This window comes from Cucurbita moschata, unplaced genomic scaffold (assembly GCF_002738365.1).
Source record: "Cucurbita moschata cultivar Rifu unplaced genomic scaffold, Cmos_1.0 Cmo_Scf00006, whole genome shotgun sequence".
NCBI classification, from domain to species: Eukaryota; Viridiplantae; Streptophyta; class Magnoliopsida; order Cucurbitales; family Cucurbitaceae; genus Cucurbita; species Cucurbita moschata.
Genome location: NW_019268522.1, coordinates 75341 through 101016, shown reverse-complemented (window position 1 = coordinate 101016; position 25676 = coordinate 75341). Strand labels below are relative to the sequence as shown.

General features: G+C 37.5%; 7 protein-coding genes across 15 annotated transcripts in view; 6 read left to right on the top strand and 1 right to left on the bottom strand.

Moving 5' to 3' along the window:
• The first annotated feature begins 493 nt into the window (after positions 1–493).
• On the top strand, positions 494–5143 carry LOC111444277 (nuclear transcription factor Y subunit A-3-like). Of its 4 annotated transcripts, none has more exons than XM_023082319.1 (7): positions 494–812; positions 2019–2077; positions 2344–2665; positions 3137–3249; positions 3320–3403; positions 3479–3676; positions 4528–5143. In XM_023082319.1, exons 3-7 carry the CDS (start codon positions 2359–2361, stop codon positions 4858–4860), a joined length of 1035 nt encoding a protein of 344 aa, XP_022938087.1. In that variant the 5' UTR covers positions 494–812; positions 2019–2077; positions 2344–2358; the 3' UTR covers positions 4861–5143. The 4 variants fall into 4 exon arrangements, with proteins under 4 accessions (XP_022938087.1, XP_022938084.1, XP_022938086.1 ...); XM_023082316.1 differs by having other exon boundaries at positions 495–812; positions 2042–2077; XM_023082320.1 differs by having other exon boundaries at positions 497–812; positions 2042–2077; positions 3497–3676.
• A 393-nt stretch (positions 5144–5536) lies between these two features.
• On the top strand, positions 5537–8565 carry LOC111444046 (PHD finger protein ALFIN-LIKE 4-like). Of its 2 annotated transcripts, XM_023081971.1 has the most exons (6): positions 5537–5638; positions 5779–5905; positions 6071–6103; positions 6611–6839; positions 7254–7389; positions 7993–8565. In XM_023081971.1, the coding sequence occupies exons 2-6, from the start codon at positions 5809–5811 to the stop codon at positions 8254–8256; spliced, it is 759 nt and encodes a 252-aa protein (XP_022937739.1). In that variant the 5' UTR covers positions 5537–5638; positions 5779–5808; the 3' UTR covers positions 8257–8565. The 2 variants fall into 2 exon arrangements, with proteins under 2 accessions (XP_022937739.1, XP_022937738.1); XM_023081970.1 differs by having other exon boundaries at positions 5537–5905.
• Positions 8566–9308: 743 nt separating this feature from the next.
• Positions 9309–11737, top strand: LOC111444045 (UBP1-associated proteins 1C). The gene is made up of 6 exons (XM_023081969.1): positions 9309–9510; positions 9742–9816; positions 10053–10183; positions 10448–10910; positions 11227–11340; positions 11462–11737. The coding sequence occupies exons 1-6, from the start codon at positions 9424–9426 to the stop codon at positions 11522–11524; spliced, it is 933 nt and encodes a 310-aa protein (XP_022937737.1). The 5' UTR covers positions 9309–9423; the 3' UTR covers positions 11525–11737.
• A 390-nt stretch (positions 11738–12127) lies between these two features.
• On the bottom strand, positions 12128–15017 carry LOC111444050. 3 transcript variants are annotated; one of them, XR_002710632.1, is made up of 7 exons: positions 14767–15017; positions 14080–14150; positions 13592–13684; positions 13098–13224; positions 12889–13003; positions 12529–12708; positions 12128–12334 (listed from the first exon to the last, which is right to left on the bottom strand). XR_002710632.1 is itself a non-coding variant. In XM_023081975.1 (6 exons), the coding sequence occupies exons 2-6, from the start codon at positions 14087–14089 to the stop codon at positions 12655–12657; spliced, it is 399 nt and encodes a 132-aa protein (XP_022937743.1). In that variant the 5' UTR covers positions 14090–14170; positions 14767–15017; the 3' UTR covers positions 12387–12654. The 3 variants fall into 3 exon arrangements, 2 of the variants coding, with proteins under 2 accessions (XP_022937743.1, XP_022937742.1); XM_023081975.1 differs by lacking the exon at positions 12128–12334 and having other exon boundaries at positions 12387–12708; positions 14080–14170; XM_023081974.1 differs by lacking the exon at positions 12128–12334 and having other exon boundaries at positions 12387–12708.
• A 484-nt stretch (positions 15018–15501) lies between these two features.
• LOC111444047 (pre-mRNA cleavage factor Im 25 kDa subunit 1) lies at positions 15502–17768 on the top strand. The gene is made up of 7 exons (XM_023081972.1): positions 15502–15849; positions 15947–15992; positions 16525–16618; positions 16713–16786; positions 16884–16970; positions 17067–17177; positions 17395–17768. The coding sequence occupies exons 1-7, from the start codon at positions 15680–15682 to the stop codon at positions 17464–17466; spliced, it is 654 nt and encodes a 217-aa protein (XP_022937740.1). The 5' UTR covers positions 15502–15679; the 3' UTR covers positions 17467–17768.
• Positions 17769–19454: 1686 nt separating this feature from the next.
• Positions 19455–23355, top strand: LOC111444044 (mitogen-activated protein kinase kinase 1-like). 3 transcript variants are annotated; one of them, XM_023081966.1, is made up of 9 exons: positions 19455–19605; positions 19717–19801; positions 20230–20364; positions 20952–21176; positions 21266–21448; positions 21566–21786; positions 22152–22197; positions 22310–22408; positions 23054–23355. In XM_023081966.1, exons 1-8 carry the CDS (start codon positions 19529–19531, stop codon positions 22397–22399), a joined length of 1062 nt encoding a protein of 353 aa, XP_022937734.1. In that variant the 5' UTR covers positions 19455–19528; the 3' UTR covers positions 22400–22408; positions 23054–23355. The 3 variants fall into 3 exon arrangements, with proteins under 3 accessions (XP_022937734.1, XP_022937733.1, XP_022937735.1); XM_023081965.1 differs by having other exon boundaries at positions 23051–23355; XM_023081967.1 differs by having other exon boundaries at positions 23039–23355.
• A 514-nt stretch (positions 23356–23869) lies between these two features.
• Positions 23870–25676, top strand: part of LOC111444042 (lycopene epsilon cyclase, chloroplastic-like) — a 7113-nt gene continuing 5306 nt past the window's right edge. Inside the window, exon 1 of the mRNA XM_023081963.1 lies at positions 23870–24369. Within this exon, the coding sequence (XP_022937731.1) occupies positions 24070–24369 (300 nt within the window). The 5' untranslated portion in view covers positions 23870–24069. The remainder of the gene's footprint in view (positions 24370–25676) is intronic.

Sequence of the window (25676 nt, the reverse complement as noted above, 5' to 3'; positions counted from 1 at the left end):
TTACTCTAAGAAATGTGATTATCTCAAAAAGAACATTATCATAAGAAATAATTAATTATTGTTTCTAAAGTTTGGTACAAAACGTGTTTACAGAATGAATTATTGCATTATTTATTATTTATTATTATTTAAAAAAAAAAAAAAAATATATATATATATATATAGGTGTATTGAGGTGAGATTCCAGTGGCATTTTGGAAATTAAGGAGTAGCTAGCTAACTGGTGTCGTTTTCTGGACTTTATTCATCTCGGGAACAGGTGGGAAGAAGGGGCAATTTCGAAATTACAGCGAACAGGAGTGGCAAATATTATTATGCGGCTCACGCGGGAGGTGGAGCGTGGGAAGCACGTGCGGATATGGGAAAGCAACGTGTAGGGGGGCATGCAAATAAGGTAAAGGTGGGGAGAAAGCGAATGAGTGCGGGTGGGCGTAGCTTACACAGCTAACGGCGGCTGGGAGCGAGAGTGAATAAGGGCAGAAGATGGAGTAAGGCCGCGTTTGGACGTGAAAGTGGGGGCCAGATATACGAGGCATCGGAGGACCCGTGTGGTGGTGGGTGTGAAGAGAGAAGAATCACCCACTGCCCACTCCCATTGCGCTTCTCGTGTCTTTCAGTCGCCCCTTCCTCTGTTTCGTTTTTCACAGCTTAAACCCGTGAGAAAACTGTACGGACCGACTCTGAGTGCTGGTTTCTGACTCTCGAGAGAAGAAACCCCAAGTGGCGGGCGTCGTCGTCAAAGGAGACATGCTCCACAACTTCCCAACACCTTTCTTCTTTGCTGCTTAACTTCTCCGCAAACTGCTTTTCAGGTTTCTTTTATTACTACCGCTGCTGTTTTCTTTCATCGTCTTCCCCATTTCCTCTGTTTTTGCTGCTGCTTTTTGTTCTTGTCGGTATTGCTTGTGATGGATTGGATTGGATTGGATTCTCCATTTTTGGGGTTTAGAATCTTAGTGGAGCTTTGTTGATTGCTCATTATTGAATGCATGTGGAGTTTGAGATCAGGGCGATGCTTGTTTTGTGATGGCATGGATGTTGTTGTTTGATTTAAGCATGAAACTCTTGTCCTCTTGCTGTTTTCTTAAATTGTACTGAGCATTTCGCTTTCTCAGTTCCGGTTATGGATTTCGCTTATATTAATGCATTTTCCATTTCTATCGAGCATTTCCCCCTTGCTTACTCTGAATGGGGCTTTGATAATAGACTTCATAGCTTCGCCTGATGTCGTCTTAACGTTTTCTTTTCTTTTTATGGGTGTTCTCTTTGTTGAGGATCGTTGGGAGGGAGTCCCATGTTGGTTAATTTAGGGAATGATCATGAGTTTATAAGTAAGGAATACATCTTCATTGGTACGGGGCCTTTTGGGGAAGCCCAAAGCAAAGCCATGAGAGCTTAGGCTCAAAGTGGACAATATCATACCATTTCCTAGTACTCTTTTCTTTCAAGATTTGGTGAATCATGGACTTCTGAATTTTAAGTAATTTTCATGGCCAGATATTTACAGCAAGTATGATTATGTGGATCTTTCTCCATTTTTAATGAATGTTACTAGCTGATTGGTGCTTTATTACACTCTCTAGCGTACCTGTTTTCATGCTTTCCCTTGTCTGCTTATTATATAAACCTCCTGAAGGTTTGAAACTCCTTGTTTCTCCCATAATGTAGTTGATTTTTAGATACACGGTAGATTTAGACTTGCTGCAACTACTGGCTATTCAAGTTAGTGACATATGATGTTATTGCTTATTTGTACAATGGTGATGTTAGATCAACCATAAATAATGAAACAAATAAATGAAGAATTTGTAGGGCATTATAATGGTGTGTCTTGAAGATGTGTATGATTCTATATTCATGCTGGTAAGTTTCTCGTATTTGATTGCTTGCCTGTAATTTCATGTGAAATGTTTGCTGTAATCAAAAGATCCTTTTCTTTGATGAACGAGTGTGCTATCATAGTCTTGTACCAATGTATACTCATTTTTCCTTTACGTGTAAAGTTGACAATACTATAGTGTTTTTCTTATTTGAATTGTAGCAACTTTGGAAGCTTACAATTACGTTCGAATGAAAGGTACTTATCAAACTATGTAGTACTTGAAATATTATCAAGAAAATGAAGTGAAAATGCCATTTTGTCTTAAATTGTGATTCTACTTGTTAGTTGGTTTTCCCTTTCTTTAGCACCTTATCTTCTAGTGTGCATGTTTTGTACCACATATTTTCTTACCTTATTGACATACTTTTAAGTGTATCGTGTTTTGAAAATTGAGCTAAGTATGGTGAGAAGAACATTTACATTGCTTTATCACCTTGTTTGGCCCTTATATGTGATTTCAGACTCGCTGACGAAACATGATGGCCATTCCACGTGAGAACTTTGCCCAGAAAAATCTTGATCAAAACTCTGTCCATTTATTGTTTCCATATACGGTTGATTCTATGCCTTGGCGGAATTCAAATGAACAGAAGATTCAAATGGCTTTGTCTGATAATATAACTCTAAAGAATGAAACTCCCCTACAACCTCACCACGAACAATCAGGCCTTCGGTTACGAGATCAGGAGTCATCCACAGCCTATTCAATGGGTCAATCTCTTCATAAAGTCCGTGCTATGGAAGTGCAAAATGCTCAAGAGCAATGTATTTCTTCAGAGTCTGGTACTTTCATCCTCGGGTTCCACGGGTTATTTATTTTTCATTCAATGTTTATTTGATTAGTAGTAGTGTGGGTCACCTTGACATGGTTAACAAAACAAGAAATTGAAAAATGAGGAGTATGTGGAGCTCCAATACTATCACTGTATTAATGACTTGCTAAGGCATGAAACTTTAACCCCTGTGGCACCCTTTGAGTCTCGGACACTTGGTTAAGGACGGTAGCTGAACTGCTGAAGGGCTAACGAATACGAATTTTATGCATTCCTCAAATGCAGCTGAAGGGCTAATGAATACGAATTTTATGCATTCCTCAAATGCATTCTATTCTATTTATACAGATACCGAACGATATTAGAGTGGTTAAGGATGTTTGCAGCAGTAAAAGTTTTTTGCCTACTTATCTTTTACACGTTTTCAATGTTTCAGATGGGTTTTAGGTTATCTAACCTTTATTAAGTCTTTCTGATTCAGGTCTAGATGAAAATTATGGCGAGAGCGTAGAGAATCAGATGAAACCAGTTATTTTGTTTAGCAACCCTGAATATATGTTCAATCCTCCCCAAGTTGATAGCAGCCATTTAATGGTAGGTTAAACTGTGTTATTTGATTTGTGCTTCTTATTTGCTGCTACGCTAATTTGTCTCTCAATTTTAGGCTCGAGTGCCGTATCCATATCCATACGTAGATCCTTCGTATGGAGGGCTATTCTGCAGTGCCTATGGTCAGATGGCTAGTAATGTAAGTTTTGTTTTGTTGTTGGTTATCTTGTTTCATCTCATCCTTTGAACTTATCTGGTTCTTGACTGATGTCAATTACATGATTCTGATCAGACTGAAGCTCAAGTAAATTCCAATGTTGTTGGAAGTACACCTGCACGAGTCCCCTTGCCGCATGGTCTCGCTGAAGATGGGCTGATCTATGTCAATGCAAAACAATACCATGGAATCATTAGAAGAAGGAAGTCTCGAGCAAAGCTCGAGGCTCAAAATAAAGTCATAAGAAATCGAAAGGTATCTCTATCCACCGAGCTCCGTTTGAATTTCCTTCTTTCTGTTGATTTTGAACACTTCCTATAGACAATCGATTCCGATGGAATCCGTGGGACTTAAATATAGGATGAGAAGAACTCAAGCGTAATAATTTTGAAAGAGAAAGTAAATGTTTCTCGGACTTCATAAGTTGGCATGTGTAATGGCCCAAGCCCTCCACTAGCAAATATTGTCCTTTTTGGGCTTTCTCTTTCAGGCTTCCCTAAAACGCGTCTGTTAGAGAAAGGTTTCCACACCCTTATGAAGGGTGTTTTGTTCTCTTCCCTAACCAAGGCGGGATATCACAATCCACCCCCGTTCAGGGGGCCTAGCGTCCTCGTCAGCACTTGTTCCTGGGACCCCTACCAAATCCACCGCCCTTCGAGGCCCAGCGTCCTTACTGGCACACCGCCTCGTGTCTACCCCCTTCAGGGAACAGTCTCCTCGTTGGCACATCGTTCGGTGTCTGACTCTGATACCATTTGTAACGGCCCAAGCCCATTGTTAGGAGATATTGTCCTCTTTGGGCTTTCCTTTCGAGCTGCCCTTCAAGGTTTCTAAAACGTATCTGCTAGGGAAAGGTTTCCACACCCTTGGGTGTTTTGTTCTCTTCTCCAACCAACGTGGGATATCACGTGCCCTTGATTACATAAAGGGGAAAGGGGAAGCCTATACCTTGTATTTCAATTGCATTACATTTTCTGCTTCATGTTTGATGACAGCAGCACACTTGATTCTATTTGTTCATAGTGTTTATATGAACTAATCTCTCACTTTTCTATTAGACAACGACATCATTTCACTTTTATGCTCAAATTATCCCATCATTGCAGCCATATCTTCACGAGTCCCGACATCGTCATGCAGTGAACAGAGTGAGGGGATCTGGTGGACGCTTCCTCAGCGCAAAAAAAGACCAGCCACCCGACCATATAACTCCTCCTCCGACCGATTGGTGCCAACAGAAAGACACGCCAGACTTCAATACCTGTAGCTCCGAAACTGGTGACCATGGCACCATGACTGCAACTTGCTCTGAGACCACAAGCATCTCTAGTGGCTCAGTAATGTTTGGTCGGACATGGTCAGACAGTCGGTTCTCCGCCGTCTCTTCCAGTGGTGGCTTTGTGCACGATGGAGCGCGGAACCATGCATCAGTTGTCTAATGAAAAACAGGGAGGTGGAAGAAGATCAGACCACCAGAAGCCTCCACATCATTCAATTAGACCGGCAAATCATCCTTGGCTTTGTTACTTATTTATGCTTTGTCATCTTAGTTAGTTTGGAGTGGGTAGAGATAGCCGCCATTAATGGACTTCAATAATTTGCTCATGCTTAGAACACCACAGCCCAAATTTTAGAAGCGGACCACAATGGAATAGACAAAAACCCATTTGAGCTGCATTTGTTGTTATTAGTTTGAAATAGAGATATTCCTGTTTCCATTTAGTTGCTTTTTCTGGATAATTTGTCGCTTGTTTCCAAAGGCAGGTGACCGGCCGGCGACGACTCCGACGATCCTCCGCCGTGGGGAGCGTTGGTGACGTTAAATCATGATACGTGTACGAAAAGTTGGAGATATTGGTATTGCCATGTGATCTCTATCGGTCAGAACAACAAATGGCTTTATTTACTGTCGTTTTGACTTGGCGGCATTTTTCTCCATAAAAATCAAATTTAAAAATCCATTTAAATCCGCCATCCAATCAGCCCCTGCCACGTCATTGGATGTTCAAGAAATCCCAGGGTGCTCTATTGCTTTCTATCTTTGCCCCTACTGTTTACAAAAGCTAAAATGGAATTATTAACTATTTATTCCATTTTATTATTATTATTTTTTCTTTTTGAACAGAAAGAGCAGCCCAATCTTCAAAATCTCAACTGCAAGAAGAACACTCTCCTTCTGCTTCTGAATCTTTTTGGGCGTTTGATTCTCGTTTCTCGGTGCCTTTCTTCTCCATAGCTATCCATTGCACGAGTGGCTTTCTTGCTCTTTGTTCTGCTGCTTTTCGCTCTCCATTTCTTCTTATTTCCACTTCCGCACCCATTTCTTGCTGTTTGATTCTTCTTTTCTCGAATTCAAGCTTTATACGGGGCTCTGGATTCAAGCAAACATGGATGGAGGAGCGGCTTACAATCCTCGGACTGTGGAAGAGGTTTTCAGGGACTTTAAGGGCCGTCGTGCCGGAATGATTAGAGCTCTCACCACCGGTCTTGTTCAATCTCTGTTTTTCCTTTTCCGCCTCGTCTATTTCTCGCTTTATGTTTTCAAGTTTTAGAGTATTAGATAAGATTGGCGTTCATAGATTTCTGATTAGTTTTCTGAGGGGAAACTTGTAATTAATTACTCTTTTCCTCTTGCCATTTCTTTTGCAGATGTCGAAGAATTTTATCAGCAGTGCGACCCTGGTCTGACCTCCCTTCTCTGTGTTCTTCCTCTTTTGCGTAACTTGAGGGTTTTCTTTCACTTGTGATTGCGATTTGAGAGTCACGAATTTTCTTTTGAAATCTTCTCTGTGGCGCATTCTCTTTCACTCGTGAATTTTTGGTAATGGAAAATTAGAAACACAATGTGAAAATTCTTGTTTGGATTCACCAACTTTTGTTTTTGTTTTCATCTAGCTTGCACGTAGGAATTAATTGTTCATGGAACTTTAGTCACTGTTTGTTTCTTGAGAATGAAGTTGGTGACATTACTTTTCTCCATGCCTTCTTCTGTGTAGACCTTCAAAACATAAATGCGGTAGTTATTGGGAACCCAATTCCTTCTAGTATTTGAATAATAATATAATTGCTTTCGTAGTGGAACCATTTACTTTTTTGCTAATAGCACTCAAGTACTCGATGAAGCCATTTCTGCTTTTACGGACAGTGCTGAGCTTTGCAATTATTTACACTACTGATAATCAATTTCAGAGAAGGAAAACCTCTGCCTATATGGGTTCCCTAATGAACAGTGGGAAGTTAATTTGCCTGCTGAAGAAGTACCTCCAGAGCTTCCGGAACCAGCATTGGGTATTAACTTTGCTAGAGATGGGATGCAAGAAAAGGATTGGCTGTCCCTTGTTGCTGTTCATAGTGACGCATGGCTTCTTGCTGTGGCTTTCTACTTTGGTGCTAGATTTGGCTTTGATAAATCTGACAGGTACTTCTTCCCCTTATCATTTATGAGATAAATTTGCTGGCCGTTGCTGCTGTGCTGCTGCACGGCGGCACCATAGTTCAGTGACGTGTATGGTTTGTGTCTTGAAAATACAATGTCACTGATATTTAAAAAAGAAAAAGAGAAACAGAATGATTAGATGTGCAGAGCACTACACTGATGTCACTGATGTCTGGCACATCTCTTTATTAATTGTGTTTCCACCTGTTCTTTGAAGATTGCACAATATGGAAATTGACTGATGGGCACTTATGTTTTATATGTAAAAGCGTTTATTTCTCTTATAAAATTATCAAAGAAACTTAGGTGGGTGGGAAAATAGGCTCATAATTCATGTACTCTATCTCTTGTGGGTGCCATTATTTGCTAACTTTTAGAATTTGATTCATGATCCAGGAAACGACTTTTTACAATGATAAATGATATGCCCACAATCTTTGAGGTCGTGACGGGAGGTGTGAAGAAACAGGGAAAAGACAAGTCGTTAGTTTCAAATAACATCAGCAACAAATCCAAGACAGGCTCAAAAGGGGTAAACCAAATTTTAGTGTCTTGTTTCTTTTTCATTCGATGATCACTTAGTTGGGTTTAGATTGATCAAGATTATTTTAACAATTGCTCAAGAATTTGAACATTAGTGCAGCCATTACTATAATCAGATATTTCTTTGTTAGGAATCACTGCCCTCCATAATGGTATGACATTGTCCACGTTGAGCATAAGATCTCATGGCTTTACTTTTGGACTTCTCTAAAAGGCCTCATACCAATGAAAATGTATTCCTTACTTATAAACTCATGATCGTTCCCTAAGTTAGTCAATGTGGGACTACCTCTTAACAATCCTCAACGTTCTTGACCCTATGCAATCGTTCTCTTTTTCAAAAACAGAAAACAGACTATAAGAGAAACTTACAAAGGAAAGAGTTGTAAAATTTTTGGGATTCCTGAACCACCACCATGTGCACATCTGATGTTGGTGTTATTCATTTTGAAAACTTAGTTCTTGACTACTCATGATGGAATTTATCTGCAACTCTATATTTCCAGTCGGTTTTCATTGTATATATGATCTTTTGACCATATTATATTTGTTTAACTTGTTTTCCTTTTAACAACATTAACATGGTTAACAGCGAGGATCTGAGGCAAGCAAATTGTCAAAGGGGTTAGCAAAAGAAGAGGATGAGGGACTACTAGACGAGGAAGAGGAGGAGGAGCACGGGGAGACCTTATGCGGGGCGTGCGGGGAAAACTATGCATCGGACGAGTTCTGGATATGTTGTGACCTATGTGAGAAGTGGTTCCATGGGAAGTGTGTGAAGATCACTCCTGCAAGAGCCGAACATATCAAGCAATACAAATGCCCCTCGTGCAGCAATAAGCGAGCACGGCCCTGATAATGATGGGTACCTTCTTAATTTTGTTCATGTTGGATTAAGCTAACTTGTAGTCAATGTTAATCCATGTTCCCAGAGGGGAGGGTATGTACTAAATGCGTTAGCTTGGAACCCTGTTTATCCAGATAGTCTATAGGTTATTAAAATGTTTTCTATGTAATTCCAAACTGGGATACATGGATTGTACTCTATGTACGAACCTGTTCCATTATCTTTTTTCATGTTCCTGATCTGCTACGCCCTGTTCCATCATGCCAGTAGCTTTTCTTCTGGTCGACGGCTTAACAAGGTAGTTCATTTCCTTTTTTCCACCCTTAGGCTCTTATATGAAAATTGCTAAGAATGGAGTGTATTTGGATGAATATTCAGATGTGCTTAGATCATCATTTGTTTGTCCAGATATAACTTGATATATTTTGGGAATACATTTGATCTACATGGGTAGCTTCTACTAGAATGCCCCGTCACTCCATTAAGTTTTTCATCTCAAACAATTCCAATCATAACAAAATGTAGTTTTTTTACCTGAGTGTCTTATAATCTCTTCTCGATTATTTTGATAAAGAGGGAGTTGTGTTCAACCGTTTAATTATGTTTGTAGTCAATGTTTCGACGTTATTTGCGTTACTAACATCTTTGAGATTCTAGTTTGTTAGACTTGGGGATAAAAATGTCCATAGTGCAGAGATTCTAATTTGTTTGAGATTTTAATTCTTTTGGGCAAAATGATTATGTGTGCTCTCAAAAAATTGGTTCTGAGCTATTCGCAAGCGAATATTTGGTTGTCAATTTTCTATATCTAAAAAAATGAAGTTTGGTTTGACATTAGAATTAGAATTAGAATGGTAGTTGAGATACCATTCAAAATTAAACAAATTCATATGAGTCAAATTAGAATTAAGATTAAAATATAAAGAAATGTAATTTACAGCTAAAAGTAAAAAATTTACACTACTTTGTACTAATTTGTTCTTAAAATGTAATTTAAAGTAATAATAATAATAATAATAATTTAAGTTTGGTTTATTTGTAGCAAATTTATAGACCCTTTTTCTGAAATAACCCAAACTAGAAACCCTAGACGGAACTCGTCTTGTCGCTGCTGTATCTCACAAATCCCAAATCCCAAATCCGCCTTTGTCACTACGGGCTTGGTAGAGAGCAAATATGGTGTGGTTTCAGTGCGAAGACTGCGGAGACAACCTCAAGAAACCCAAGTTGCCGAATCACTTCAGAACGTGCTCCGCTACCAAGGTTTTGATTCTCTCTTTCCTCGAAGAAACGGAAATAGGAGAATATGCATTTTTCCACCAGTGATTCTGAAGGGAAAATGCGTTTTCTCCGGTTTTCCCCTTCAACGGAAGTTTGATTCATAGAATTCTACCATGGAGATGATTTGGGGCGCATTTTGATTTCGTCTTATTGTTTTGTTTATAATATTCTTTTCTTTGTTTTCGTCTTATTCGTTTCTGTAATTTCCTGTAGCTGTCTTGCATCGATTGTGGACAAACCTTTGGGCAGGAAAGCGTACAAGGCCATACTCAATGTATTACTGAAGCGGTCAGAATCTATTATCTATACTCCTGTTATTCTACTGGTTAAAAGCGAATTGCTTCGAACTACAAGTTGATCCTATATGTGCTTATGAAAATTACTTCTGTAAAATGTTTGTTTGGTAGCCTGTTAGTAATCTGATCATGGTTGGTTCCATACAAAATCCACGTACATTGCTGCTGTAGCTTCAGCAGGTCATCGGTGTTGTTTTTCTTGTTACAAGTTTTGCCTACTTCTTGCAGGAAAAATATGGTCCAAAGGGGCAAGGGGCAGCCATTAATGTCACCACCCCGAAGTCCAACAAGGATTCAAAACAGCAACCAGATTTTGACATTCTCGTTGGATTGTCCAATCGCCCTCCTTGGTTCTGCAGGTATCTTTATTTATTGTTCTGTCAAACATATTACTCCTTGTTGCATATGAGCCTACGTACCTATTGATATGTAATGTTAATTGTTGGTGGATAAACATATTCTAGATTAATGGACGTAATTTTTTTGTTTAAAGAGTTAATATTTCAATGGTTGTTAGAATTAGAGAGCGCTTGAAATATGTAATGATGATTTATTGAGATTGGCTACCTCGTTCTAAGACGATTTTTGTGCATGTACACTATGTATCATGTGTTTTTTTGCAGTCTTTGCAATACCAAGGCAACTAGTAAACAGACTTTGCTGCTTCATGCAGAAGGAAAGAAGCACAAAGGAAAAGCCCGTGGGTTTCATGCAGCGAATAAACAATCTAATCAGATGGAGGATGCTGTTTCGGATAAAATGCCTGCAGTTGAAGAAACTCCCAAAGATGAAGTAGTTGAAAATGGACATGTTGGAGCAGAAAAATCGAAAGATCAGCTTAAAGCTGAAAGTGAACTTGGAAACTTGGAATCAGAAAATGGTACTTCACATACAAAGAAAAAGAGGAAACTTGATGATGGTTCGACAGAAAAGACTAAAGACGATGACCCAAATAGAGGTAATGGGGAGGTTATTCAGGCAACCAAAGCCGAGATTAAGCCAATAAAGGATGAGATCACAGTATCCAAATCTCTGAAAGAAAAGAAGATCAAGTGGAAAAAGCTGATAACATCAATTTTGAAATCTGTACGTTTTGTGCAATTCTCTTATTTTCATATTTCTTGTCATTCTTATGATGGTCAATGATAATTTGTTTCATATAGTATTCTTGATTATCTAAGTTTTTCTTAAAATATTTTCTTTGATGGAATGGTCCCCGTGGTGAAGATATGTTAATTGATTATTCTCATAACGACCGATTCTATTGATACCGGCAGTATAGCTATAGTGTAACCCTTGGGAAGAAGCGAAATACCACCTTTTTGCATCAGTAATATTCCTCTTGCTGTCATTTTTTTTTAACATACTACTGTGTTTTTTTTTTGTTGGGTATATATGACAGAGTCCTGACGGTGTTCTCAAGATGTCAAAACTAAGAAAACTTACTCTCAAGTCTATTCACGAATCTGGTGTCACAGGAGATGAAACTAAACTTGTTGAGATGCTCGAGCAAAAGGTTTGCTTTTCTGATCTATATTTTCTAAATCATTTATTGTCTATTTATGAGTTTTTGGAAGTACGGTTGAATTTCTTCGAGCATCATTCCATTTGCTAACGATGTAACCTGTGACTGCCAGATTAATTCAAGTTCAAAATTTGCCGTTGAGAAGAAATATGTTCGGCTAGCAGCTAAGGCTTAAACGAAACGCCATTTCTGTAGCATTGCAAATCAAATTCTGCTGCATTTGCTTGCCCATTTTTGTCTAGTGATTTTTAGACGTTTATTATAAGTTTACTTCATTGGAGGAGATGTAGATGACATGTTTTATCAAATGAGTTAATGAAATATTCAGTCATTTTGGGATCCAATCTGCAACACTCATAGGATACTACGTATTATGTGGTTTTATATTATTATTTTTGTGAGTACACATTCATAGGATACATATATGTTATTTTTGTAGTTTTCAAGTTAACCAAGTTCCCCTCATTCATGAAAAGAGAGAGCAAAACAGGGACAATGGATATTGATCTTGTATAATTCCCTTCAGGCTGGAACTGAGATGTAGATCAACGACGTTCAAATTTCCCATTATTGTCTAGTCTGGACTTCCTAGTCTTTGTTATAACATTATTACTGTTCCTAAACAAGGAGGAATTTGTGGCTCAATGAATTGCAATCCGTTCATGAAAAGAAAGGCATGGATGATGAATATCAATCTCGAACAGTTCTGTTTAGGTTGGATTGGATCAATGTACGACAATGACAACGACGACATTCAGGGTTTTTCTTCACGGACTAGATGGTATGTCATTGTATTGTTGTTAATTTCAAAAGAGAAGGATGAACTGCATAGTTTTGGAACTGTTTTATGCTCATTCCATTCAATGTGAGGTTGCCTTGTTTTTGAAATCTGTAAAGCTATTGTATTAGGTTGCATGCATACCATAGTTCAAATCCACCTTTGATGATCTGGCTTCAAGTAGTAGATCTCCAGGAAAAATCAGTTCTGAAAAGTCGAGAAATGTAGATTGTTTTGTTTATTAGATTACGTAGTAAACTTGGGATAAAATAAGATCCATGTATTATATGTTCTTTGTGTGATACAAATGTGACAACTCTCTCTTGAAAGAGGTGGCAAATATATGTAAATATGATTTATAAACATTTACATTTGATGTAAAGAAAAGTAAAAGAAATCACCATTGTCCCGCAACAGAGCCCCTTGATCTTTATCTTCATAGCCACGGAAGCTGTTCTGTTTGGGACTGTATTGCCAAGGTTGAAGGGGCAAAGAGAATGCAGTGCGAGTCGAGAGACAGGGGAGGGCTATAATAGGAGAACAGCTACGATGACTAACAAGATGACCGAACATGCAAATGCCTGCACCATTTACAATTGTTTTGCTTCTTTAGAAGCTGAATCATGTTCAATGAACAGCTCATGGGAGATGGCAAGATACATAGCAATGTAAGGAATTTGGCTACTCGATGTCATTATGTTTGTTTTTCCTAAGATTTTCATGGTTGGGGTGGGAGTGGGAAAGAAAAAAGGAACACTTACAGCAATGGCAGACGCAGCTAAACCAGCTCGTTCCCTGGGATCTCTGCGGACGTTCCAGAAGTAGAGAATTGTGGCATAGTACCACATTATTGGGAACAAAAACCCGAGAAGGAAACTGAAAAGAACGACAAAGATACAAAGGTAAGATCAGTAAACTTGACGACAGGTTCCCCAAATTGTTTGTACAGAGAAAGTTACACGATACTCACGAGAACCATCCAACACCACAGCCAAAACACGGAAGAGGCTTGTCATATAGACCTATTTGCAAATCCTCGACATCTTTGAGAAGAGTATACTTGTTCTTTGTATGGTCAGACACATCTTTTTCTTGGCCTAGGTGAATACAAGCACTAATGTAAGGATGGCTTTCATCATTAATCATTTTGGACATAAATGACTAGACAAGCAAAAGACTCCAGCAACCAATATAAGGTAATATTGGACCATAAAATTGTTAGGAATCACGACTCTCCACAATGGTATAATATTGTCCACTTTGAGCATAAACTCTCATGTCTTTATATTGGACTTCCCAAGAAGGCCTCATACCAATGGAGATGTATTCGTTACTTATAAACCCATTATCATTCCCTAAATTAGCCAAGACTTCCTCCCAACAATCCTCAACAAAAATGTCCTAGCCCAGCATGTTTTATTATAAAAATGTCCTAGCCAGCATGTTTTATTATCCCTGATTTACCTTTGAATATGGAACAAATCCGGGCAGATGGCCTCAAAAGATCAGGATGCTTATCAGAGACCGATTCCACCAGTTGCACTGTCTGCTCAACTTCTGCATTTTTAACATCCAGAAAACATGTTCACAACTCAAGAAATTGTTCCATCTATTTTGTAAAAACTATTATTTCAGTTCGATCTTGTGTTATTGCTATCATGAAGACTGCCAACAGAGTGTCATAAACCGATTATTAGACACGAAATTAGCTTCAATTTCTGAATGTGACTACATTCTTTAATGAAACGTATAACTAAGGAGTGAAAGCATAACAATGAGCATAGGCACATGAATGTCCAAGACACCTTAATGAACCTTGAATATTAAAGAAATTACAAGGCAAGAACTATGTTACAACCCAACAAAATAAAACATCTTTTGCACCCACATAATCATGCCTTCTTTTTTATTATTATTATGAGGAATCCAAGTTATAAGAAGAATTACGGTACTTGGATCCATGTCGAAGGTGGAGTTTATGGAAGGATGAGCTCTTCAAGTTTGCACTATCCACTTTCTACACCTGTGTCAAGAGATTAAAATCTACTCAGTAGTTAGAACAATATAATCAAATGACACCCGACAAGATGCAGCAATCAGAAGAATTGCATCTGGAATGAAAATTTCCCCTAATTTGGTATTTAAAATCCAAATAATCCAAGTTTCTTTTATCAAATTCATCAGACTTTCATGTTGACTAAAAAGAAAACTACTCAATTGAAGACACTAGCCTATGGAGCTTTTCAATCTTCCACAAGCCATCCGATGAATTGGTAATAAAATAACCTAGCTTGACTAAAATTGCACTTCGTGAAACATAGTGATGCTCCCACGCCAAAGTCAAGAATAAAAGGCACAAGGGATAAGAATTGCAATTACGAACTTCTCCAGGTACCAAAAATCCTAAACTCCTATCTCAAATCCTCAACCAAGCGAAGCCAAAGGTCGCAGATACCATCGTTCAAAAACGAAGGGAAAGTTCTGCAATATCCATCAATTACCGAACAAAACAAAAGAGAAATCGAAGAACAAAATACTGCAAACACGAATTAATGAACTCACAGCAGAAAAATCGAAGAGGAACAGAAAAAGAAGATGAAAAATGAAACATCGAAATAAGAACGAGGGGAAAAAGATACCGGAATTGAGGAAGAGGTGAACAAACGCGACTGAAAATGCAATTTGTCTCGCTTTCCACGGATCAGAAATGGAATTGGAGGAACGAACGAACAAACAAACAAACGAACGAACGAACGAACACGGTTTTCTTGAAGTAAGAAGGAAATTTGAACGTCAAACAACGATCACCTTCATCCCTCATCAGCTAAAAGCTCAGAAAAATTGTCTCCCTCGTTCTTGAGACTTGAAAAATAGCGAAAAGCCTTAAAATAAATTTCTTTTTATTATTATATATATCAACCATTCATAGATGAAGCTATTAATACTTTTTCTTTAATGCCTTTTTTTCCAATTTCTTTTATTACATATATATAATTTAACTCAATTATTAATATTTTTAATACTAAAATAAGTGCTAAATGAGAAATAAATAATTTATTATTGAAAAAATATATATTTTAAATCTAAAAGTTTATTGTATTGCAATTTGAAATATGAATATATTCCATTCAAAGTCCACGTTATATCAAAAATGGCAACTGGAAAGCCCAAAAGACAAATAAGCCCCTACAGATTCCAAATTGGTAAGGGTAAGAAATTGTAAATTGTGATGGGCGGTATATTACATTGGGCCTCGGGGTGCTGTCTGAAACAGAAAGCCCAAAAGAAAAGCCCAAATGAAAGCCCAAAAGAAAAGCCCATTTCTTATTCCTCTTGCTGAGAAACTGAGTACCATCACTCTGAAATTCCTTCTCTTCTTTCCTACTGGTCGTCTTGTCTGTCTCCTTTTAGCCTCATTAAGCACTGAGTGACGCACTCCACTTTTCGCTTCGTGTCCATTCTCTGCAACCAACACGCCATCTTCATCCACTTTCCTCCTTTTCTTCTGCTACTTCATCTCTCTTGATTTTCTACTGTTTTCCTCAATCGGCCATGGGAGACGACGGACGTATGCATGCTATGGAGGATGATGAATCTGCCGCTGCCGACCAAATCCGCGCCATCGATATTTACCCTCTCAGTAACTACTACTTCGGATCCAAAGAGCCTCTTATTTTCAAGGACAAGACCTTGGCTGATCGCGTTATCAGGATGAAATCCAAGTATCAAACCTCACTTTAATCCGTTGACTATACTGCGAGGTTTCTGTTTACGTTTGTTGAGTTTGTCTAATATGTTTTCTCGGCTGTTTTTATTCAGTTATGCTGCTTATGGATTGAGGACTTCTGTCGAAGCAGTTTTGCTGGTTTGTTTTCTCTTTATTCACGATAATTTTATTTGTTTCTGCTGTTATACGACTTCCATTTCTGCGACCTTGTGGTTCATACTGATTGATTTCTTCAAGCATATAGAAATTGTTACTCTCTCTGTTATTACCGGTATTGAATTGCTTGACGCCACTTTATCGGTGGAGTTCTGATACTGTTGGTTCGGAGTCGGTCTAGTCATATCGTATACCGCGATAAACACAGCCTCGCCTTATTTGACCTAGTCTCCATCCACTGTGGGATAGATCATGATTCCTGATTACTAAGCGTAATTAAACCACTTGCCTGTGTTGGCTGTTTTTTAAAGTCCATTTTGGGAGAAATCATGGCTAATTGGACGGCGCTGTTCATGAATTATTTTGGGATTGTTTTTTGAATGATCATTGAATATGAGTTCAAGATGTTTTAATTTTCCGCTATAAGATCTCTAAATGGACATTTCATCTTGCGATCCGAAACAGTGCTTAGCTACTGTATTGTAATTGCAAGCATCTGTTGTTCTTAAATTAGGTTGAGCTATTCAAGCATCCTCATGTGTTGCTGTTGCAAATACGAAATTCAATTTTCAATCTTCCCGGTGGTCGCCTAAGGCCCAATGAATCTGGTAAATGTGTGCCATAAATCTCTTCTGCAGCTTTCGGTTGTCTAATAGTTACACTTATGGATATTTTATTATGGTGGATGATCACAAATTACAGATATTGATGGCTTGAAGCGAAAGTTATCAAGGAAGCTTTCTGCCAATGGAGCCCCTGATGCATCTGATTGGGAGGTATTACAATGCCCAATTGTATTTCCTTTATCTTAGTTACTACCATGTGGCCTCTGATTATGAAAGATGGAATCTGAAGTTTTCTTCTAATGTTTAGGTGGGCGATTGCCTCGGTACGTGGTGGAGGCCTGACTTCGAAACCTTGCTCTATCCACATTTGTCCAACAATGTAAAAGGAGCCAAGGTAGTTATTTGGATACAAACTACTTTCTTTTGAAATATGACTACTGGCGGGCGATATACCATTTACTTGTAACTCACTCACTACTACTTGTTGCAGGAGTGCACTAAACTTTTCCTGGTCAAATTGCCGGAGAATCGAAAATTCATTGTGCCAAAGAACCTTAAGTTGATTGCAGTTCCTTTATGCCAACTTCACGAAAACCATAAGGTATCATCCTAATCAAGGCGCTCTGTGGAAGTCGAATTTGTGACATTTTCAAATCTTACCTTCCTTTAAAAAAAAAAAGTTCTATTTGGTTGTGGAAATTCTTAAAATAAATCTCTATGGTTGAAACGTGGTCCATAACCCAACATACATGTGAATATCTCAAACATCTTTGACACATACAGCGCTTCCTTCTCATATTAATCCTGTCATTTTGCAGATGTACGGGCCAGTTATATCGGGTATTCCGCAGTTACTTTCCAAGTTTTCCTTCAACATCATCGAAACTTAAGAGTAATCTTATTGATAATAAAAAAGATGACAAACTATCATTGGTCGGTATTAGCAGACCAGTGAAAAGAATATTTATTATTAGTGCATTATAGAGCTGTCGGCTAACTTTGTATGAACGTTGACAGACCCTTGTATAAAACATGCACACAAACAATGGTGATGATTTTGCAAGTATAAAGATATTGTATAGTTATATAGGTTCACATTGTTACTTTGAAACTTATGTTTGAATGAGTGCTAAAACTATATGATTGTGTAAATTTCTGTCATTTCTGTTGATTTTCTTATGCTAATGATCTCAATTTTCATGTGCTACGGGCAAATCTATTCCATTCTCTCATTCAAGGATGCAGAGAAATGGCGAGGTATGTAATCTGCTAAATCTTATGCTGTGTCAAATGTGTCAAATATATATGTGATCCTTATCCAAAGAATACTTGTGGTCTTGAAAACCTTTGTTATCAGTGGCTCTCGTTGCATGTTTCTTCTAATTGGATATTCTTGATGTGTGGTTATTCTATTGGGGGGTTAGGTTCAAAAAGGGTGTATTAAGAATCACGACTCTCCATAGTGATATGATATTGCCCACTTTAGGTGTAATCTCTCCTGACTTTGCTTTGGGATTCTCCAGAAGGTTTCATGGTAAGAGAGATAGTATTCACTAAATTAACCAATGTGAGACTCATTCCCAATAATCCTCAACAATATACCGGTTGTGAGCTGTGAGGTGAAAACTTGATTGCAGTGATCACACGTTCTAGATCTTTTAAAGATTTCTTAATAAGCGTCAACTTTCAATTTGTGTTTTGTGTTTGTTAATTCTCCGAATTAACTTTAAAATTTGTATCTCATTTGTGTTTTTAATTTTGTTTCAATTTTAAAATTTGTATCTCATTGTTTCAATTTTAAAATGGGTATAATTTGTATCTCATTTGAGTTTTTAATTTTGTTTCAATTCTGAATTTGATAGGTTCTTGACTTTTTTTTTTTTTTTTTTAACTCTTGAAAATAGAATTATTATACATAATAATAATTATATGTATAATAGATTTGTTAATTTTAAAGATGGTTATAATGTTATAGACCGTTTTAATACTCTATTAAATTTAAAATTATTTTTGATCTATTAGATATATTTGAAGTCTAGGACCTCAAATGCTTGTGCAAGTTATCAAACATTAAGACTTTAATTTAAGCTATATTTTCAAAACAAATTTATAATATTTAATGTCAAAAGTAAATTTTATATGGTTGGACTAATACTATAATACTTTATTGATCAGATGAGATGATTTAGTGGTCAGATCATGGTAGTTTTGGCTTAATTTTTTCTTCTTCTCGCTCGTTCCAGATTTTTTTTTAATTTTTTTATTTTTTTGAAAATATTTGTTTAATTCAACAAAAACACTTAATTATGTTGATCATACACATATAACAATGTATAACAGTCGGCTTAAACTAGTCAAAATACTAACGCCCACTACTCTTTTTTTTTAAGAAAAAAACAATCGAAAAAGATATTTATTTATAATCCAACCAAAGTAACATAAAAGTCAATGACACGTATGCCAGACTTTGACTGAGAACCTAAAAAGGAACACAAATGTTAAAACACGTGTGAACTCAACTCACGTTTTCACACGTGCTTGTGTGTGTGTGTGTGTGTGCGCACGTGTTTAAGTAATAATAATAATAATTGAATTTTAATATTGAGTGAATATAAAAATGGGGATTTTGTGAAAAGGGGCACGGACTCGGCTGGAACTTGGAAGGCTCCAGCAACAAAACAACGCGGGTCAAATAATGAGAAGTCAAGCCGGTCGTCTTCCTCACGTCCCAGCCTCCCAGACCGGTCTCCGCTATTCCTCTTCAAATATCTATCTATATATTAAATTAATTAATAAATTTAATTAACTGAAGGAGCAAACCCAAATAAATGAATAATGTACACGATTCTCATAAATCTTTATATATATATATATATATATTTATTTCACTTCTCTTTATTGGAAGACTTCATAGCGACCCTCCACCGGAGGAAACTAATAAGCCCGCCAATCATGAAGAAGGACAGCTCCATGAATCCTAACTTGAAGCTCCATCTGCCTCCTCCCGAGGAAGTTTCCTTCGCCTTCATGTAATTTCATTTCTCTTCTCTCTCTCTCTCTCTCTCTCTCTCTGTTGTTTGAATTTCGAATGCATTGCTGGTTTTTGATTATTTCGTTTATGGCGTTGGTGGTCATTGTAGAACCCGAGGCGGTACTTTCATAGATGGCGATTTGCTTGTGAACAGAGACGGCGTGCGGATCGTTTCTCAAGCGGAAGACGAAAGTGTACGCAATTTTTGCCTTGTTTCCTTTTTTTTTCCGTACTGTTTCTCCATTGATAGGGTACTGTTTGTTAAACGAACACTACTCTCCACAGTGATGGTATGATATTGTCCACTTTGAGCATAAGTTCTCATGGCTTTGCTTTGGGCTTCTCCAAAAGGCTTCAAACCAATGGAGTTAGTATTCCTCACTTATAAACCCATGATCACACCCTAAATTAGTCAACGTGGGACTTCCATCATCCAACACTGTTAACTGATGGCTCCGGCAGTTTCCCCTGTGTTTGTCAATTCCGGAATAGAATGTGTTTTTCTTTTTCTCTGTGTTGATGGAGTTTCCTGTCATTTTACTTTTGCTCTGTTTCGAATTCGAGTATGTTCACCTCCAAAGATGGGAATCAGATCTAATTTCGCTTTTTAATTGTCTCTCAGCCTCCACCAATAAAGCCCTCAGACAACCATTTGTCTTTAGCAGATTTAGATTCAATAAAAGTCATTGGGAAAGGAAACGGTGGAGTAGTTCAATTAGTCCGACATAAATGGACGAATCAGTTTTTTGCTCTAAAGGTTCCTCTCTCTCTCTCTTCTTTTTTGGGCAATATGTTGTTGTTGAATACTTGATTTATCTGTTCATCAAATATTATTTCAAACAGATTCAAAAGCATGTTAGTAGTTTCATTAATATTCGAAAATAGTTAGTTTGCTAGTTCCGGAAATTTATTTGATGGCGAAGTCCTTGCTCTTGCTGTTCAATTCAAAAAGATAGTTATTTCTTTCACAATTTGCTAGTTTGCAAGTACACCTTGGTGACACTCACTTTTGACTGCACGCAATTCTGATACTATGATATTGTCTAGTTTGGGCATAAGCTCCCATGGCTCTGTTTTTGGGCTTCCCAAAAGGCCTCGTACTAATGGAGATATTCCTCACTTATAAATCCATGATCTTCCATTAAATTAACCAATGCTTAACTCACTCCCAATCGAAAGTTTCTACCTAGCTTGCTTATCCTTGCCTTTGTCTATATTGTAGAATTTTTCCATAAAATAGCCCTCATATGAAGAATGTTTATGTAATGAAGAATGTTTATGTTACCTTGTTAGTATTATCAGTTGGGGCGGAGGGTCTTTGACGGGTTGATCTTTCTAATTCAGGTGATTCAGATGAATGCTGAGGAATCTCGTTGTAGGCTGGTTGCTCAGGAACTAAAAATCAATCAATTGGCACAAAACCCTTACATCGTCGTCTGTTACCAGATCTTCTATGACAATGGTGCCATTTTCATAATCTTGGAATATATGGACGGTGGATCACTCGCAGATCTTCTAAAAAAAGTTGGAACAATCCTAGAGCCGTATCTTGCAGCCATTTGTTACCAGGTAGGAGGAAGTCTAAAACATGCCTGATTTGTGAAAACCAAAACGAGAAATTCAAGTTGAGGAATTTGTTGTCTCCTGGTTACATGTAGGTCCTCAAGGGGTTAATATACCTTCACCATGAAGAACATGTCATCCACAGAGACCTTAAGCCTTCTAATTTGTTGATAAATCATAGAGGGGAAGTTAAGATTACTGACTTTGGTGTTAGTGCTATACTGGCGAGTACGTCTGATCTGGCACATTCTTTCGTTGGCACTTACACTTTCATGTCTGTAAGTCACTTAACATAAACATAACCCAGTAGCTACTGCTTGATTTTCAACTTTATTTGCTTCTCTAATATGTGGCATGGGGCTCTAATTTCTTGTAATTTCATGCAATGACTGCAGCCGGAGAGAATCAGTGGGGGCAAATATGACAACAAAAGTGACATATGGAGTTTGGGATTGGTTTTGCTTGAATGTGCAACGGGTCAATTTCCATATACTCCACCAGATAAGGATAAAGGGTGGGAAGGCTTTTTTGATGTAATGCTAGCTGTAGTCGAACTAGCATCACCATCTGCACCTGAACAATTTTCCCCTGAGTTCTGCTCTTTCATTTCTTCATGGTATACAAGCTTTCGTGTTTGATAATCATATGAAATTGTTTCTGCTGTTTCTATTCCATAAATTTCATTTTTCTATAGCAACCCTAAATTTCCGGAACGGTGAGATCCCACGTCGGTTGGGGAGGAGAACAAAACACTCTTTATATATAAGGGTGTAAAAACCTTTCCCTAGTAGACCCGTTTTAAAAACCTTGAGGGTAAACCTGAAAGGGAAACCCCAGAGAGGATAATATCTGCTAACGGTGAGCTTGGACCGTCATAGAAACCATCCTCGAACTTTGCAATATGGCTAGTATGTTTTGGTTTTCTATTTCTCTACTGAGAATTTTCTCCTTATGGCGAATTGGTTTTTATATTTTGGTCAGCTTACACAAAGATCCGCAGCAGAGAAGCTCTGCACGCGAACTTCTGGTATAATTGATCCTTCTGCTGTTCTTCATTGCTATTGATTCAATTAGAACAAGTCAGATTGGGTTCTGAATGCGGATTAAACTTTGTTAATTGGGTAATTTTTTTTTGCTAGGTGCATCCTTTCATCAAAAAGTTTGAACACTTGGACGTTGATCTTGCAGCTTACTTCAAAGATGCTGGCTCTCCATTGGCAACCTTCTAATTTTATATGGTACCTACTGATCTCTCGTTGATCCCAATCCCTAGCTTGAAATTTGGCATGCTCACATCATATTTACTTAGGGGCCCCATTTTGATAAGCATAATTTTTAGGAACAAGAAACCAAAAACAAAACCGTCATGAGAGCTTATGCTCAAAGTGGACAATATCATATCATCATGGAGAGTCGTGTTCAACTAACATGGTATCAGAGTCATGCTCTAAACTTAGCCATGTCAATAGAATCCTCAAATGTCGAACAAAGTATTGTGAGCCTCGAAGGCATAGTCAAAAGTGACTAAATTATCGAACAAAGGGTATACTTTGTTTGAAGACTCCAAAAGAAAAAAAAGGAATTGAGCCTCGATTAAGGGGAGGCGTACTTTGTTCGAGGGAGGTGTTGGATGAAGGTCCCACATTGGCTAATTTAGGGAATGATCATGGGTTTATAATTAAGAAATACTATTTGGAATCAAGAAATACTAACCATTCAAACCCAAACTCAACTAATTTCCATTCTAAGACATGGATATGAAAATTGAAAGTGAAATTGATTTAGGATCCACGGCTCATTCAAGTTTTCCAAGTCTCATATTTTAAATCTCATTTTGACCATCTAAATATGGAAAACTCGCTCACCAGGAGGAGGAGGAGGAGGAGGAGTCAAGCACAGCCCCTTCCACTTTTGCATCTTATTTAATTACTTCAATGTCATGTCTTTGGTGTGGCATCAACTTGCAAGCTGCAAGCAACTATCATATTTGATGTGAGGAAATAGCTACTCTTCTACAAGATTAAACTTCACTGAAGAAATTCAAGAAGCCAACATTTATCGATGGGTAAATCACTCCTGATGTAAACTGTGACAATCGTTGTAATATAGTGTGTTATTTTAATGAAAATTAAGGAATGTGATTAAATTGTCTTGGACCAATGTAATGAAAATTATTTTAGGTAGTTGAAGAAACTGAGAAATCAATATTTGTTCTAACAATATTGCATACAGACTAGTCCGCTTACATTTACTTTGACCAATTTTCGGGCCACGTGCCACTTGTTTCAATCCTTATCCCATCAAATTCTCTATTTATTTTTGCGGATTGGAATTAAACTCTATTTTATTTTTGGATACATTCAATTTTTCAATATAAATTAAAATATAAAACTTCGTAATAAATTCAATAATATTTAATAAAAATATTATAATATAAATTCCAATATTACATAAAAACGAACCGTTTAGTTAATTAATCTCCATATTTGATATCGTTTAGTTAATTAAAAAAAATCTCACCCCCTCCCTCCCTTTTTTTTATTGAAGGAGAATTCACACCCTTATATGCCCAAAACGAACCGTTTCGTTGATGGATAAGGTAGCCTTTTCAATGGAGTTAAAGCCAATAAGATATCTACACGTGGCAATGGCTGGATGCCAGTTTGACAATTCCGAATAAAACACCACCATTTAATTTCCCTCCCCAATCCTACCAGCTACAATATCGGAGGTTGTGCCAAGGGAGCCGGAGAGTTACAGAACAAGCGAAGCAACGGAATTGCATTCTCAGTCACGCTAAATTTCATCCCTGTTTCGTTTTGATTCTTCTGTTTTCTGACGCAATTGAATCTCGATCAATGACTTAAATGCTTGCTTCTTGTGATAACACAAGTCAACAATGGAGTGTATTGGACTCGCTGCTCGGAATTTTGCGGCAATGGCGGCTTCTAGTAGCCCTAATTTAGCTTCAACGGGAAGAAGAAAACTCCAGTTGTTATGTAGAACGGAAAGCCGTCGGTTTGGTTTGCGTCGGCGTTCGATGCTAGTGATGGCCAGTGCAGGAAGTGACAGTTGTTTCGCAGTGAAAGAAGGATTTTCCGACGAGGAAGATTTCATTAAAGGCGGTGGCTCTGAGCTTCTGTTCGTTCAAATGCAGCAGAACAAGGCGATGGAGATGCAGTCCAAACTCGCTGACGAGGTTCGGCTATTTCTGGCCATTCTTCATAATATTTCATCGTGAACCTTTCTTACAATTTTCGTCGGCACAGCTTTGATATATATATTTGCTGTGTAGTTCGTCATTAATAAATTAAATTCTCAAATTGATCTCAACTGTCTTTTTTTACTTGCTATTGGAATTTGTGCCTCTATAATTTAATATGCTTGTGCTTTTAAAATTTTATAGTCCCTGCAATCTTGTATATATTGATTGAATAAATTCACAATGAATTCAAAGCTTAAGCTTGTGGGGGTTCGAAGAACTTAATATTATATCTTTTGACCTCTATGATTTGATTAAATTATGCAATTATATCTGATGTGGTCGGTTCAATGGAATTAATGTCTCTATGACACTTGGAAATATGCCTTGATACACCCCGTTTTTCTGCTTCGGACCATTACTCGTGGCCATTGTTTAAGCTTTTTTTCCCTTTATTTTTTTCTATTGACGTTTACTGATGTATAAATTTGAGGATTGAACTGATATTGTTAGATTTGATTAAGTTTATTTCAATATGATCTTTAGGAACCGACCTTTCACAGTGGTATGATATTGTCCACTTTGAATATAAGCTATTATGGTTTTGTTTTTAATTTTTTCAACAAGGCTTCATAGGAGATGTATTTCTTAGTTATAAATCCCTGATCATATCCTTAGTCAATGGGGGAGTCCCTCCCAACAATCAATCTCCTCGAACAAAATACACTATAGAGCCTCCCTTGAGACTTATGGAGTTCTTGAACAACCTCTCCTTAATCGGGACTCGTCTCCTTCTCCGAGCTCTAAAAAATATTACACCCTTTATTCGATTTAGTCACTTTTGACTACCCTTTCAAGGCTCACAATTTCTTTGTTCGGACATTTGAGAATTCTATTGACATGACTAAGTTAAAGGGTATAACTCTGATACCATGTTAGGAACCACGGATCCTCCACAATGGTATGATGTTGTTCATTTTGAGAATAAGCCCTCATGGTTTTACTTTTCGTTTCCCCAAAAGTTCTCGTACCAATAGAGATGTAGTTACTTATAAACACATGATTAGCAAATGTGGAACTCCCTACCAACTTCGGAAAGATTAACCATCACTTCTGTAAAAAGGAAAAAAAGTTGAGAAGCACAGAATGGATAAGTTTTTATAATGCAATTATTATTTTGAAAAACCAATGTCAGGAGATTCTTCTCAATTAACTAAATTTCTGGATTTCTGGAAGCATTCCACATTTTCCTAAAATAACTTTATGAAGACATTTATTGCAAAAAAAAAAAAAAAAAAAAAAAA